This window comes from Bombus flavifrons, chromosome 10, assembly GCF_040668555.2.
Source record: "Bombus flavifrons isolate JBK064 chromosome 10, iyBomFlav1_principal, whole genome shotgun sequence".
Classification (NCBI taxonomy): Eukaryota; Metazoa; Arthropoda; class Insecta; order Hymenoptera; family Apidae; genus Bombus; species Bombus flavifrons.
The window spans coordinates 445,666-462,872 of NC_138451.1; the positions used below are offsets into that span (position 1 = coordinate 445,666).

Here is a 17,207-nt window from a genome sequence, read left to right on the forward strand (position 1 = left end):
ATATATCATTAACTACTATCATTAACTACTTCTAACTACTAATAGTTGAAAACGCAACTATTCAGGAACTGAGCAATAATATCTGCGGTATATGTTCCGCTATTACCAACTATCTCTCAAAAGCTTGACCTTCAACACCGACCAAAGACCTTTATATCAATTATAGTAATTCTTGAAATATATCATTTAGTAGGTTAGTACATAATCGTATTGTAGTATCGGGGGAAGGGCTTAAGAAACATCGAGTCAACCATGAACAATGTCGCGAGAGCCGAGGCGCCTTCGGGTCCATCAAATGTGTCATCGGTCTTTTCAAGTGCATAGTTTCGTAGAAAAGGCCTACGTGACCCTGGCCACGAGCGTCTGCGGAACACGTGTGTGGTGGGCCTAGGAAAAGACAAAGGGATGCTAGAACGGCCATAATGCGAGTTGAGAAGCGCAGTGTGAGTTGAGATCACGCGGAGTATGAATCGAAAAGTCAGGGAGTGTAACTGGAGGAGCCGGAGAGTATGATAATAAGATGTACGACGAGATTGTAATCATTTCTTTTGTTATTGAGTATCGCTTATTAAGCTAAACTAAACTAAACTCTAAATAAAACATCATTACTTGTCCTTACTCTAAGACGCATATAAGTTATCACATATCTATCTATCTATCTATCTATCTATCTATCATCTATATTTTTCATTTTTCACTGTATTGCCCGAATTGTGTATTCATTGTTTATCTGTGCTCCTTCGAGCACAAGAAGCAGCCACATGGTCTAGTTCATCTACGATGCAAGTGTTAGATGCTATTTTGTCATTTAGTATACATTGTAAACCACAATTGAGAAAATCAGCACAACATGGAATATGTGCCATATTAAGCGGTAGCACAAATTTGAATGAATAAATTATTCAAATAAATTGGACAATTTTTTATAAACTTTAACATTACAATGTTAATAATTATAGGAGGTGATATCATGAAAGGTGAAAACCCACCGCAATATCATCCAGCTACTCTATACATTGCAAAATTCTGTATTAGTCAACTTTACTCCGAGTACGATGGTATTACAAATGTTCTTCATGTCCTTACACTACTAAAAGACATTTTCCATCATTTACCAAAGATTCATGTGAAGGTATTTGTCAACATTTGTTAAGGAAATACATATATTTATATTATACAACTTTTATTACGAACTTTTGTTTTCCAGACTATCAGTGAATCTTTATTGAAGCTTATGACTATGAAAAATGTGTTAGTAACTTCATGTTGTCTACAAACCTTTCATGGTTTGTTCGTTTCTCGACCATCAGAAGCTATTCTACCAGTACAAAGAAATGGACAAATCATTACTGCCTTATATGATTATCAACCTCCAGCAACTGATACACAACCAACCTTAGCGTGGCTAACCGTAATGCAAGAAGCGTATTTAAATTTAGCGCAGTAAACAAACTTTTATATTTAAACTTCTTATATCCAATTTTATTGAAGAGATAGTAATTGCTGAATGTATTTTTCCTTTATAGCAATTCATTAAATTTATGCGCAGTTCTTTCACCAAGAATTTTAGACAGATGCATGCAATTGTGGCTTTCGGACAAATCGGAAGTTATATCTGGTTCTTCGCACACGATAAAAATTTTATTACAAGATTGTGTCGGTAAAATATGTGAAACCGAACAATCAATGAAAACGTAAGATTAGATTGATAGTGTCCTTATATCTAAAAGTATGATATAAATGATGAAATATAAATAATACATACAAAGAATAATAATTAAATCAGATAACTTTTATGATCCATCAAGCATTAGGTTATCAATATTTGGAAGCTTGGTATCATATTCTTCATTTAATAGCCCTACTGTTTCAGGTAATATCGATTTTCTGCTTCTTACCCTTTTGTCAATGTTGTACAATTCAACGTTCCCTTTTATTACAGGTAACTGGTAAAGCGAGAAGTCCGCAATTAATAGAGATATTAAAAAGTCTTGTTGAGTTACGTGATTCTTACAATTTTGCGTCGAAAAATGACGCTGAGTACGCTATTGGAGCTGCGATAAGAGTGCTACGACCGGAGGCAGTATTAAGGGAGCTTAGGTTGGAGAGAGTAGTGGCTGCCCGCCTGGAGTCGCATTTGTCCCGGAGTGCTACCGGACTGCACGACGGCCAGTTCGGTTTCCGGAGGGGGCGGTCTACGACCGACGCTGTCGCCCGTGTACGCTCCCTTGTCGAGGGGGCCGAGCAGCGTGGTTACGTGGCGTTGGCCGCGTTGCTGGATGTCAACAGCATCCCCTGGGACAAGATATGCCGGGCCCTCGAATTTCCTAAACACCGGCTCCTTTCCTAAACACGGTCTGAGTTTTAACAATCTTTCTTTCTTGGTCTCGCTTGTATCGTTGCTTATTCTGAATGAGTATTTTGTGAGCTGTTTCCCAATATTTATTCAACTGTGTTTGCCAAAGTGAGTACATATCATCATAGGTAAGTGTGGGGAATTTGGATATTGCGGAAGGTAAGTTAGCTTTTCGCCCAAAAGTTAATTCAAAGAGAGAGAATCCTGTTCATGTTTCGCGGTGTTGTATCCTAAACAAATGAAATTAAGTACTTCGTCCCATTCTTTGTCATTGTCGTGCAATGCAGTACGAATTAAATCTTTAACTGAAGCATGCGTTCTTTCGAGGGACCCGTTACTCTGTGGGTGAAATGAAATTGTGTTGATGTGTTTGATTTTAAAGGCTTCTTCAAATTTCGTCATTAAATCGCTAACAAAATTTTGTCCCTGGTCTGTTAGGATCGCCTTTGGTGCTGAAAATATGTATATTCAGTTCGTTGCGTTTTAAGGGAGACTAATATCAGATATTTCGTAAGTTCATCGTGAATTGAAAGGTTGTATTGATTTCCGCGTTTGGTTTTTGTCATCGGTCCTATCATGTCCATAGCGATTTTGTCGTTAGGGTTAAGTGGCGTGTCTGAGATTTGCGGGGATTCTTTGGGTCTAATACGCGTTAGTTTCTCTCCTTGACATATATCGCATGTTTTCACGAAGTTTTCTACTCTTTCTAAAAGTCCGGAGATTTTGAATTTATCCTTGATCCGTTGATACGTTTTCTGTATCCCCAAATGTCCAACGGTGTGGTTATGGTTTTCCTTTATTGCTTGTAGTATTTCATTTTCGTCTAATTTTAAGATGAGATTAGGCGCATAAGTAATTTTTTTGTATGTGTCGTTAAAATATATGAGCATGAGTTTAATCTGAGTTTTCTCTAATTCAGTGAAATCATTATGTCCTATGTCGATTTTTGTTGTATCTTTAAGAATTTTGTAAAGTCTTCTGATCCAAAGTGTCTCGTCTTATTCTCCTAAATCGTTGCGAGTTAATTGGTAAAATGTTTGGTCATTCGATTTAATTTCTAAGAGTTTCGGATTCTCGTTGTTGTCTTTCCATGCGTTGAATGAGTTAGTGTGATCAATTACTAGGTCGAGGTTAACTATTTCGTCGCGAGTTACCGTGTGAACTCTAGATAAGGCGCCTGCAGCTGTGTTATCTTTACCCTTTGTACATTCGATTTCATAGTCGTATTCTTCGAGTTTAAGTCTCCAACGAATCAGTCTGCTAGAGGGGTCTTTGCAATTGTGTAGCCACTTAAGAGCTTGGTGGTCAGTTCGAATAATGAAGCGTCGTCCTAACAAGTATTGTCTAAGTCTTCTCACGGCCCATACGATGGCTAAAAGTTCTTTTTCTGTCGTGGCATAGTTTCGTTCGGGTGGATTTAGAGTTCTTGAAACGTAACAACAAGGATGACCGTCTTGTGACAGTATTGCTCCTAGTCCTTCGTTATTCGCTTCTGTAGTTAAGGTAAAGGTTTCGTTAAAATCTGGGTAAGCTAATATTGGGGAATTACAAAGTTTGTCTTTTAGAGTATCATAGCTAGTCTGGTGTTTGTCAGTCCAATGGAATGGCTTGTCCTTTTTTGTTAAGTCTGTAAGGCTTCTCGCGATTTTGGAAAAGTTGCGAATGAATTTGTGGTAATAACCTGCTAAACCTAAGAATGATTTCACGTCCGTGGCATTACGGGGTAATCGAAAGTTTTTTTTGGTTTAACTTCTTCGGCTGAAACTACATGGCCTAAGTATTTTAGTTCGAGTTTTACGAATTCACATTTGTTCGGTTGGAATTTAAGTCCTAATTCTCTGAGTCTCTGAAATACTATCGCGAGGTTTTCGTTGTGTTCTTGAATCGTTTTTCCGAATATCACTATGTCGTCCAAGTAAACAAAGCAATATTTTCCTACAAGCCCAGTTAAGGCTCTGTCCATTAATCTTTGAAAGGTAGCGGGTGCGTTTTTAAGTCCGAATGGCATTCGATTGAATTGGAAGTGTCCTTGCAGTGTCGAAAATGCGGTATATTTCTTAGATTTCTCGTTCATTGTAATTTGGTGGAATCCTGAGGATAAATCAAGCGTGGAATAGAATTTTGCGTTTCCTAGTTGTGTTCAAATGTCGTCTATATCAGGTAAAGGGTAAGCGTCTTGTTCTGTGAGTTCATTTAGTTTCCTAAAATCAGTGACTATCCTCTATTTCTGTTTTCCTGAGTCGTCTAATTTTTTCGGAACTACCCATACCGGAGAGTTATAAGGGGATTCGGATTCTTCTATAATATTTTTCTTCGACGTGTCTCCTATTTGTCGCGAAATCTCGTCTCGATGACATTCCGGTGGTCTATACGATCGTGTGTTAATAATTTTGTCTTTGATTAACGAAATTGTGTGCTGAGTTAATTTTGTACAGGGCAAAAGGTCGGTTTCTAAATTAAAGATATCAATATAGTGGAAAATAATCTTTTCGATGGATTCACGGATTGGTTTTTCAGTGTGATCTGTTCTCACTAGGCCTTTTAGTTTTGATACGTTGGAAGCATCATGAAAATTTTAAATATTGTTAGAAATTTCAATGTTTTGCTCACCAGTGTTGATAAAACATACTTTAGTTGGTTTGCCTTCCAGATAGATTGTTTGAACTCTGTTTTCTCCAGAAGTTAAGTATATTGGTTTCTGAAATAAAATGGTTTTGTCGTTTAGTCGGATTTTGTCATTGGATATTGAATAGTTATACTTTTCTAAACATGGTAGCCCAATGATTCCGTCTTCGATAATAAGGAAGTTGTTCGATACTATGTGAAAAATGTGATTTTGTCCAAAAATTCGTTTCGTTACGTATTCGTTCGTTTCGTGTACGTCTCGTCCCATGGAAAATTTTTGTTTCGGTCCTCTTTGTATCGCCTTGACAGTATTGTTACGTTTCACCAAGTTTATCCCTGCTCTTATGTCGACCAGAAATACTCGCTCTGCGGTTCGGGTTGACAAAGGTATTGTGAGTAGTTTGCCTGTGTGGTGTTAACTCTCGGAATTTTTCTCGATCTTCCGTCGTTTCGTCGTAAGTTTCTGTTTCTATGTTGCGTATCTCGAGGTTGTCGTGGTCTTGGATGTTGGCTGGGTGTTTGAAAATTTCTACATTGATTGGAGACATGTCCAATTTGGTTGCATTTGAAACATTTCAGTTGAGTTCTTTGGGTAAGTGGCGTTCGTTCAGCTTGCTGGAAGTTTCTTGGCATTGGTTTAGGTGTTCCTTGGAATCGGGTTTTGGCTCTCTCAATTGGTTGGTTCATTGTTCTTCCTATTTTTTTTGTTGCGTTCGATTTCCCCTATGACTAACTCCACCTCAAAAGCTGCATCTTGTGCTTCTTGGAGATTCTTTGGTCTTGTAGCCGATATGCGTATTTCTATTTCGGGTTTTAAATTTAGGACAAAAACTTCGGTCGCTCGTTCAGTTTCAAAATCTATGGCGACTGCTCGATGTACTGGATCGCGAATTTCGTGTTGAAGCGCGTATATCAGTTCGTTGAGATTGTGTCGGAACCTCTTCACATAACTGTGTACCGATTCGTTAACGTTTTGTCGCGTACGTTGCAACTTATCACGAGCTCCATTAGATGTAATACTCACGGATACAAATTTTCTGAGGCTTTCAAACAGGTCCTCGTAATTCTCGATTTCAGTGTGGCGGATACTGCGTTCCGCTTCTCCGATGATTCTTTGCGTTAGAATTAGTCGTAATAATATGCGTTTTTCTCGACATTCCGCTCGAGCTTCTCTTACCCGTTTAATAAACCCTTCTACTCCTATATCGTCTTGTCCATTGAGTATAGGGATAAAGTTTAGGCAGGTTTTTGCATTGTACGTAGGGTTGTCACAACTTACTGCTTCTTCTTCACTGTCCATATCGTCTGTTTCGTTAGATTTTACAGGTGGTCGTTTTCTCTGAACATTACTGGTATTAGATTCGTCCATGGTAATAAAGGAGCCTAATTCAGTAGTAGCGTCATGTCCTAAATTTATTGTAGAGATATGTTTTCCTAATAATTCTATCTCTGCTGCACGTTTTTTGTTTTCAATATCGGCTATTCGTTGCGTTTCTTCTATACGTCGCGCAAGAAGTTCGATTTGCTAGAGTATGGCACGAGTCAACTTCTCCATAGCTCCGGTTATAGAAGCGATATCAATAGTTTCGATTTTGTCTTTTCGTGATGTGGACATGATTCTAATCGAGCTTATTGAGTCTGAACTATCGTTGCTATTTGAACTCGAAACGATTGAGAAACTTGGTTTTCTCACACGGTAACCTAAAAATGAATCCAGATTTCCAGCTTACCGTAGTAGCTATGGCCGTTGAGGAGTCTCTGGGATGTTTCCTCTCTGGTTGGTTCTAGATTCCGAATCTTATTCGTAGGCTTGCTCTGCGCTGACCGTAGTCCTCTCGTCTAGTTTCACCGTAGTGGAACGTTGAAAGTTAGTGCAGGGCTTCGTAGTAGCAAAGATTCGCAGTGGTCCGCTGATCCTTTAATCTTCAATGATGCGCGTACGCCGAAATCGTGATTTCGTTTACATTGAAGCAAATGGATCCTGGCACGGATCGCCAAAAATGTCACGTAAAATAAAAAGAAATTTAAGAAAAAAAGAAACTTTATTTTTCTTCTGGTTTACAATACACTTCCGAGCTCTAGGCGTGACTGTTCAAGACTGCCTTGGATGATTTTAGGGGGAGTATTTAAATTCTTTTATTCGTGGGAGTGGGAAAAGGCTTCTATCATATATTTCTGAGGACGGATAGAGTGACCCGATGTTATCCCGATGGTTACTCATGCTAAGGCGCTTGGAATTTCGCTATCTTATCGCTTTTATGCGGTATCTATCTACGGCATTTACTACTCGCAGTTTAAAGCAGAGCCCAGCTATTCAGGAACTGAGCAAGCATATGTGCTGCATATGCTCCTCTAGTACCAACTTTACCGCTCTAGAGCCACCCAAACATTAGCGACCACCGACCCTCAGTTTTATTCATTTCAATCAAATGTTCCACTCAAAGCAAAACACTCGCAGCTACTAGAAAATGAAGTCCACTTCAGATACAGACGAACATCAGAGGAGATTTGAAAATCGCCGTTATCTGTATACGGTATTTGTCGGAAGAAGTCTCGATATTTGTATGACACCAGACGGTGTCTTACGCGTCAGAAAACTTCTTTTATGGCCAATGGTCAGGAAGTTCATTTTCTTTTCGACTTCTTACATCTATTTTGGAGTATTCAGAATTGTTCACTAAAAATAATATCTTAATTGATGGAGCCTTAGTTTTGTGATGCGATCTAGCTTCATTCTGTAGTTCAAAAAAAGACAAAGACACAGAAGTGTAAAATTCGTAGAAAAATACAAACTTTACTGTGTTCCACGTGAGACTTCAAAGGGAGTAAAATTGCTGATGTTCCTTCTCTATTATTAGTTTATGGAGCCATTTTTTAATAGTTTGAAGTCGAAAATCTATTGGACTTGCAATAATAATGCAACTCTTGTGTAGAGAAGCAATGGAGTCTATCGAACTGAGTTGCTGTCAGTTGTTGTGCAAGGTGCAAGGATTGTAGAAATCAGGATCAAATAAAACGCTGTTTTATTTGCTAAATAACTTTTGCGAGAACTAATAAACATTTGAGGCTTGATCTTTGCACACCTTTCAAAATTAAGAAAAGTTATATTTCCACAAAGCTTCAACTTCGTATACTCAATTGTATATAAATATGTAGCGGCACATAAGCTAGAGGACAATTTGAATCATGTTGTTGTCTTGCCTCGGAGTATCAACGTCGTTAGGACATACATACTGTGATAATAAGTAAACTCCGAGCAAAAACAATGTTGCTGCTACAGGCAAGCGTCAAACAAATTCGAATTTAAATTTTTCGGTATACCCCCGACCAGTATAAATAAACGAACGCGATAGTAACGTGACTAGTTTTTCAGTCTCAGTCTCGAGTGAAGTTAATAACGATCGATACATAGTTTTAGCGAATCAGTTAGTACCGGGCGTCCTAGCGAACATTCTCTGTATCTATAATTTTAAAATGTATTTGACGGTTTTCAATATCAAGATATCTCGTCATTTAAAACACAGTACCAATCATCTTCTACAACCGTGTGACACGGGTCACTGGGTATGCGTAATAGCATTTTCCTCTCCTCGTGAGAAAAATAGATAATATGTATGAGATACAGATGACCGAGTGCCGAGTCGAATTGGTAAAACGGTCAACGCGGAAATTCGTACGTGACTCAGGCATAAACAACCAAAAGGAGCAGCAAAACACACGCTTTCAGGACAACAGGTGCTGAATCTTAGTTCAAGATCGACAACACAAAAGTCAATTCAACCAAGAGGAAACCATCGTGCAAATGGAAGAATAGCCTGCTGTTCGCCCATTCAACCGATAAAAACATCAGTGACTGATGTCAAATGTCACACTTAAGAGAATCAGGAAATCGAATGAAGCGCGTAAACGATAAGTCCTACATATACACTACTATAGTCCTACATATACACTACGGGGGAATAGTTCACTTCAATATTTTCTTGCTACGTGTTCGATCTACGAGTGTGAAAGCATACTAACAAACGATATCCCATCTAAAAGAGGAGGTGTTATGTTCGCGCAACATATTTTAATTCATATTTAGTTAGAGAGCGTACGCTCGATTTAGACTATGGAGAACTTAGGACCAACGCGAAGCAGAAATTCTTTAAATGAAAATCTCACGAACGCCAAGACTTCCTCCTATTCGCCAATACTAATTTACTAATACAATACTTCCTGATTTACCACAGTCCTTATGTTAGGACTCTGTGGTAGTACCAGCCTCCGTATAAATAAGAAAGTCTTGAATGTAACCTGTCTTGCAGTTACAAAGAACAAACGATTTTATAGTGTCACATCGTACATGCCGGATAGATAGGGCGTTAGGAGCAAAAGGGTTAATGTAACCTATTAGCAAAGTTGACCCAAAGTTTCGTTTGTACATTTTTTGTACATAATTTGTAAACTAACGATCGCCAGTTATATGTATAGGAAAAAATTGTCCACAACGTTGAGCCTTGCAACATATTTCAATGTCATGCAAATCGTAGAGAAATTAGCTTTCAGACAAGTTGCCCAAAACCACTAGCGTCGTTACACTTCTATATTGACACAAGTAACAAACAACTGACAAATGCCGACTCAACGAAGGTCTGAATCTTCAAGGTTATGAAATTTGGGATCTGAGAAACCATCACACACATTTCGGCGCACACATTCAAAATTTGTACCCAGTGGTCTCGCGGGATTCACGAAACATACCGCGCGATAGAAAGAAGACCGGACAAAGAATGCTTCCCTGCATACAAATAACAAGTGCTATTGTAACGAGTGATAAAAGTTTAACAAGTTTAAAGTGATGAAATAGCACGCGAGCACAATGGAAATTAAAGATCTGTATAGAGAACAGTTTATAATGTGAAAGGAAGTCACTTTGCACAATTCTGAATAACAGAAGCGCGTGTTGCGTACACGTTTATTCTTGGCGTCTCATCGCGCTACTATTAAGTATGGGGAGCCGGCGGCAGCAGAGACGTCATGATCTCAACATGTTTGTCGGCTTGGTACCAGTAACGACGCATCTTCTGCCCTGTCGCACTAAGCTAGAAGCATGTTCAACTGTGGAAGACGGTGAGAATCGTCTGAAGAAAATTTGAGGACAAAGATCACGAGGTTAGCCCTGTTGCCTAGCACTCGTCTAACTTGCGGAAACATGCTTTTGCAATCTTTAATTCTTTGGATCCAGAGAACTCGTGAATCTATCAGGGGCCTTCCTGATACGCCTCTTTATGGCTCTATAGCACTTGCCGTGTTCCATGAACGATGGGATAAAGTAACATAGTGTGCCGAAGCGCTTCTCCAGCCGATTTAAGATGCCACGCGCATCTTAAATATCTCTCAACGCAATTGAAATCCTATGTGAGAGCTGGAACGGAGGCTTCTAGGGCCGAAAGAATATTATTATTTATGGTCTAGAGGACAATCTCTACTTCTTGACCGTTGTCTCAGTGTTCTTATCCTCGTGGACAGAGATATCAAATTCTGGCAGCTCGGTACAGAAAAATATCCAGCTTTTGCGAGAGTACCAAATCCAAGAACGACTGCGCCTTAACAAATCAAATGCCATCAAAATCAGTGTCACAGAACTGGAGCATCAGATCTACCTGTTACTCGTTAAATCAGTGTCACAGGTTCTCGTATCTGTTATTATTTAACGTGCTGCACCAGGGAACGTGTCTCGCGTTATAACCACCACCGGGGATAAAAAAATTGTATCGCATAGATAGTTTTTCGAAAAGCGCGTCTCATTCTTCGGCAAAGACGTTGTGACAAGACACAAGCTTTGGAGAATGCAGAGAAAGTAGAATATATGAAAAGCCGCGTTGTTTGCTAGGTTTATCGTGACAACTGAAAGATCCATTTTACCCTTGTTTGTACGTGTTTACTGATTATCCCTTCAAAGTTAAATGCCATGCTAATCGAAATGAATTAAATGATAAAGCCGTTCCGCTCCGTGAGCTTCGTCTTTGCCAGCAGGACCACTTCAATCGAGAGAGCTTGCAGGGGCTGCAGCAGTAGTTTTTTTTTAAATTTAATATTTCACATTCATAATTTGTCCAATTTGGACATTTGGTAGAATTTTTTAGCTGTTTGATTATCACGTGGGTGGCTACCCCCAATGGGGTACCATCTTCGTGTTTGTTAGGTTATATCCTTTATGAGATCTGTTGGGTGTTTCCTTTTTAGTCTTCCTTCTATGTTTGATGTGTTGATCGTTTCCGCTGCCAGCCGGTTCGGGTGCGTTGCTATTCTTTCTCTGTACCTTCTTGCACATCTGCTAATCTCCTCCTTGACCGTTGGTATTCCCAGGTCTTTCCGAATGTCCTCGTTTCTAACGTACCATCTGGCGTTTACTATTGTTCTAAGAATTTTAGCTTACATTGTCTCTATTTCGCTTATATGGCTCATTGCTGATGTTCCCCATGGTGGTATTCCGTACGTCCAGATTGGTTTTATGATCGTTTTGTATATTTTTAATTTATTTTTTGTGCTTAAATTGGATTTCCGTCTTGTTAGCCAATGCATTTGTCTCCTTGCCGTCTGTATTTTGTCTGTTATTGATTTGATATGCTGTTTCCATGTGAGTTGTGTATCTATGTGGAGTCCTAGGTATTTGACTTGCCTTGTTTGTATTATGTGCGTGCCGTTAAGAAAGATGTTTGGTGGTATCTGTTTTCGCAGTGTGAATGTAATATGGTTGCATTTATCAGGGTTTGCTTTAATTTGTTTATCTTGAAGCCACTTTTCTAGTTTTGTGATATGTCCTTGTAGTAATGTGACTGCTGTTACCGGGTTGGTGTGCCTGACTAGTACAGCTGTGTCATCCGCAAATGTCAGTATTTTCCTATTGGTAGTTGTTGGTATGTTGGCCGTGTATAGTGTGTATAGAATTGGTCCTAAGACGCTTTCTTGCGGAACCCCTGCCTTGATGTCTTTAACATCACAGTATGTGTCTTTAATTTTTACTACGAAGGTTCTGCTGCTTAGGTAAGATTTAATTAAATGGTATATCTGCTCCGGGAATTGTTTTCTGATTGATTGAAGTAGTCTTTCGTGGTTTATTTTGTCAAATGCTTTCTCGATGTCCATAAAGAGGGCTGTGCAGTATTGCTTGTTTTCCAATACTAGCATTATTTCATTTATGATTCTGTGCATTTGCTCTATCGTGGAGTGTTTGTTTCTGAATCCAAATTGGTGATCTGTTATTAATTTTTCCTTCTCTATTATTGGTTTTAAGCGGGCGTAAATTATTTTTTCTAGTATTTTAGAAAACACGAGAAGTAGTGATATTGGTCTGTAAGATGCTGTTTGGTGTGGGTCTTTGCCTGGTTTACGTAACATTATGATCTGTGCTAGTTTCCATAGTTTAGGATAGCATTGGATTCTTAATATTACATTGTAAATTATTGTAATTAGTCGTATCGCTTTTGGAAGAAGGTTTTCCAAGATTTTACCACTGATTAGGTCGATTCCTGGTGCTTTATTGTTTTTTGTTTTCTCGATTATGTTTCTAATTTCTTGTGCTGTTGTTTTAGGTATGATGTAGTGTTTGTCAGTTGAGGTACTAGTGGTTAACGCATCCTCGTCGGCATGACAATTGTGATTGCTGTTATCGATATTATGTGGTGTAAATGTGTTGCTTAGATGGTTGGAAAATTCTTTAGCTTGTTCTTCATTGCTTCTTGTCCATGTGTTATTTGCTTTTCTGATTGCTGAGACTAGTTTTATTGGCTTCTTTATTTTTTTTATTGTTTGCCATGGGGAGTAGTTGGTGTTCTCATGTGCGGGTAGTGACTCTATGAATTTTGTGAACTCGTTGTTGTGTTCTTTTATTTTGTTTTTTATTTCCTTTACAAGTTTACTTAGGTGTCTTTTGTTTTCTTTTGATCTATGTTTTTGCCATTTTGCTTTCGCTTTCCTTTTTTCTCTACTTTTCTCAAGGATGTCTGGCGGAATTATTTTTGTTCATCTATTAGCTGATTCAGGTATGGTGGTTGCCCATGCTGCTTCCTGAATAGTTTCTGTGAGTGTTGTTACTGCTTGTTCGATGTGTTCAGGTGTTTTCAATGGGATGTTGCAGTTGATTTTGCTCTCGATTATTTCTTTAAATGTTTGTCATTTTGTGGTTTTATTGCATAGTGTCTCTGTATTGTTGTAAAGTATTGGCTTGTTTCTGTATGTAATTATTATGGGTGTATGATCGGAGCTAAGCTCGAGGCTGGGTGCTATATTTAGTTTATTTGCGTTTAGTCCCTTTGTAACTGCAAAATCCAGTATGTAAGGTGTTTTGCTCAGGTCTGTCGGCCAGTATGTCGGTGTTCCTGTGGATAATATATTGAGGTTATTGTTTCTAATGTATTTTTCCAGGGTTCTACCTTGAGATGTGGTAATTCTTAATCCCCATAGCGTGTGCTTTGCATTGTAGTCTCCCACTGCGATATATTTGTCACTTAAATGTTGAAAGTACTCATCCCACATTTGTGTTGTCATTTTGTGTCGCGGTGGTGCGTATATTGCTGACAGCTGTAAATAGTAGCTGCTAGTTTGTACTGTAACGGTGGTTGCTTGGATATATTCCTTACTAACTTGGCTGTGTAAGTGATGTGTGATATTGTTTCTTATTATCACTGCGGCCCCTCCGTGTGCTTTTCCTGAAGGGTGTTTGGTATCATATATGGTGTAGTACGGTATTTTCATGTAGCTTTTTGGAGTGAAGTGTATTTCTGAAGCAAGTAGTATATCGATATTATTGTTATACAGGAATGTGTTAGTTTCTAGGGCCCTTTGTTGTAGGCCGTTAGAGTTCCAGGCTGCTATTTTAAGCGTGTCCATTTTTATTTCTTGCTTAGCATGTTTGTAAGTAGTTGTAGCATAAGTGTGATTTGTTGCGTTTGCTGTCTAAGGACTGCGTTTTGTTCGCTTATCATTTTTGTTAGCATTTCCGTGTTTTTGATGAATTGCTTTAACAGTTCTTTGATTTGTGTAGCGTCGTCGATCTTATTGTTCTGGGTTTGATTATCTAATGGTGTTGACTGTTTGGCTACTTGCGCGTAGCTTCGGCTACCAAAGGTGTTGGTATTATTATGGTTGATTTTCATTACATGCTGTCTCAGTTACTGTGCTATATGTTGTGTGTGGTAGTTATTGTATGTCCTGTTACGAAGCGGCGGAAAAAGTTTACTTTGAAGTTGTTTTCTGACTAAACAGCCTTTGTAGCTAGCTGGGTGATTTCCACCGCAATTGTAACATTTTACATCGTTTATTTTTCCCGTGTGTGGGCAGTTCATTGTTAGGTGCTTTCCTGCGCATTTGACACACGCCGGATTTCTGTTGCAGTAATTTTTTGTGTGTCCCATATTGTTGACACCGCATACATTGTGGTATGTCTTTTTTGTGTCTGGGTCGCTTGACTGTAATTATTGTGTTTAAAATTTTTTTAATTTCGAAAATTTCTTTGTTGTTATTTTTAGCTTCAAGCTCTATTAAAAATAGCGGTAATGGTTGTTTAGTATCAAATTTGGTTATATTATTGATTGTTCTTACCTGATGTCCGATTTTGACTAATTCCTCGCATATGTTATTTGTATTTGTCTTAGGGTGTAAACCTCTGATTACTGCTTTGTAGCTTTTATCAGTTTTTGGGTTGGTAAGTATGATACCCAGCGTTTTTTTTTTTTTTTTAGTGCTTCTGTCACTTTCCTATAAATTTTTGGGGTATTAGTTTGTACTTTTACCGGATCCAATTTAAGTTGTTTAATGGTGTAATTTTCTTTTCCTGCCGTGATGTTTAGCAGATCAATGAGAGGGTCTATTATTTTAGCATCCATGTAGATAGGTGGTGGTTTGGGAATGTGTGTTATTGGTTTTTCAGCTGGGCCTAAATCCATCTCTTCTGGCAGTGAGCTGAAGGAGTTTTGTAGAGGAATTTCCTGTAGCCATTGTTGCCTTTCTGTTTCTATAGCCCTCCTAGCATTTGTGTTTGACGTTATTTTTCGTTTTTTGCTGGGAGTTACATTCTTCCAGCTTTCGTTCTGATGTGATAGATCATTGTTGATATTATTCTTTTCGTCATTATTTTGTATAATTCCATTTCTATTTCATTAATAACTGAGCAATCCTGAACTTCGCTTGTTGGTTTATTTGGGTTTGTTTTATCTGCAGCTCTGTTTATAGAATATGTTTCGCCTTTATTTAGAATTTTTATTGGTGGTATTTTTTGCATGTTTTCCATCATTTAGCGATTGGTTCTATTATGAGTCACTTTGTTTTCCCACTTGTCGCACTTACGGAAGCACTGATTCACACGACCGTATAGCTCGACTGCTCGGGCAGAACTGCAGCAGTAGTAACCTATAATTATTAGAAACAAGCGGATTGGTAATGAATTTCGCAATTTCGAAGTTTGTTCGACGTCCAAAGTTACTTGTGGTAAATATGTCAGCGTTTATCCGTGCCATCTTAGCGATAATGCGTTCACCTCCGTCAAATGAACATGGAACAATTCCTTGAAGAGGTCTATGCTGTCCATCAGGTTCACGATTATGTCCATACTCATCGTGCGCTCTACTGAGACAAGGGATTACTTTGATCAGAAGTATTGTTCGTAAAGGGGTGAAAATGTGTAAAGCTCTTTGGCGGGCTTATGAAGTTGTTGAAGGATTTTATTTTACACTTCTTCCGCTTCTCTGTCATTTCAGCACGCTTCTTGATTTCTAAATGAATCGATTATCTTCTGTATAGGGCCTGACTTCCTGTTCTTCGTTTGCTGGCTCACAACTGTATATCTGTTTATCGGGCATGAGTTCGGAGCGTGATCGCCCAACACACTTCACACACCGTATTCTATTCTTTTACTGTTGCAGTTCGCTGCAATGTAATCGATTCTTCGAGTTCTTGCATAGTAGTTGTAGGATTTCCTGTATATATCTCATGTCACTATCTTGCCGAGCATATAGTGCCTCTGGAACAGACTCATTATCACACTTCCAAGCGATAGTTTCATGATAAACGTGTCGAGTTTTTTATTGTATTGTTGAAGATGGTTAGTTTCGAATCTGTTCACTTTAACAACTTCGACCTAAATCATGTTAGAATTAGTTCTTCGAAGACGGTTTGCGGGAAGTGGTCCTCACACATACTTTTTACAATCCCATTTATATGGTTCTCCTGCGGTATGAATGTGTTGCACGTGCTTTTGAATTAATTAATGGGCCTACGCTCCCATTATTCCTCTTATTCGTCGGTATAGCAACGGCGGAATCTGGAACTTTATCTCCCTTGTTTGGTGCCTGGGGAGCTTAAATGTATTATTTTTCCCATATCTGAAATCTGTTTGATAGTTCAAGCTCTTCATAGACTGATATATGGGCCAGAATTGAGCAATAAAAATAAATTTGAAATACACTTATTGTCAAAAGTTGAGAAACATTGTGATCGCTTGCAGATTACTGTGTATTTTTTATTTTCTGGGATACATTGGACGAAATTAAAAATAGTGTAAGAAGATAACAGTGAATATATGAAATCGCAATCATATACGTTTTTTCGGTTAGACTGATGTAAGATTAATACTGAATCGGGAAATTTTGCGACAAAAGTTAAGAAACATATATTGTTCGCATCATATAATTACTTGTAACGAAAAGTTTCAACAAAAAAATAATCTAATAAAATTTTGGGTAACTCTTATATCTCTTGGATTCGCACACGCAAGGCAGTCGATATTTCACACCACACTTTGTAATTTTTTGCGTTAAGATTGAATTCCCAATTGACATCCAAGGTTAATCACAGAAGTGTACGATTGAGTTCAATTACTTATAGATCACTTAATTAATACTTACAGTATTACAGTATTAAATCATCCCGTGAAACAAGAAACTATATTTCATGTCGTGTAATTTTTTTTTTCAAATTATTTGCTTCGTTGGAGCAAACTCGCGTGAAAATGGGATCACGGGTACCTGTATAATTTAAATTATTTAAATTATAGATAAGTGCGAATTTTTAAAACCGGAATTAGAATACCTCGGACATATCGTAACAAGTGAAGCAGTAAAACCGAATCTGAAGAAGATACAAGCAGTAAAAAATATTAGACAACCTAAAAACCCAACAGAAGTAAAATCTTTCCTGGGGCTAGCAGGTTACTACAGAAAATTTATTCGTAACTTTTCAAAACTAG

General features: G+C 38.3%; 1 protein-coding gene and 1 long non-coding RNA gene across 3 annotated transcripts in view; both read left to right on the plus strand.

Moving 5' to 3' along the window:
• LOC138183818 (uncharacterized) overlaps nucleotides 1-17,207 on the plus strand; it is a 411,340-nt gene that overhangs the window by 144,123 nt on the left and 250,010 nt on the right. The window lies entirely within an intron of this gene.
• LOC138184342 (RRP12-like protein) lies at nucleotides 742-1,698 on the plus strand. The gene is made up of 3 exons (XM_069122229.1): nucleotides 742-1,132; nucleotides 1,208-1,443; nucleotides 1,527-1,698. Exons 1-3 carry the CDS (start codon nucleotides 944-946, stop codon nucleotides 1,696-1,698), a joined length of 597 nt encoding a protein of 198 aa, XP_068978330.1. The 5' UTR covers nucleotides 742-943.

Excerpts from the sequence above, each read along its gene's own strand:
- LOC138184342 (XM_069122229.1), top strand. The coding sequence starts at position 944 with ATGTTAATAATTATAGGAGGTGATATCATGAAAGGTGAAAACCCACCG. Across the intron at positions 1,133-1,207 it reads TACCAAAGATTCATGTGAAG|ACTATCAGTGAATCTTTATT; the intron begins GTATTTGTCAAC and ends TTTGTTTTCCAG. Across the intron at positions 1,444-1,526 it reads GCGTATTTAAATTTAGCGCA|CAATTCATTAAATTTATGCG; the intron begins GTAAACAAACTT and ends TTTCCTTTATAG.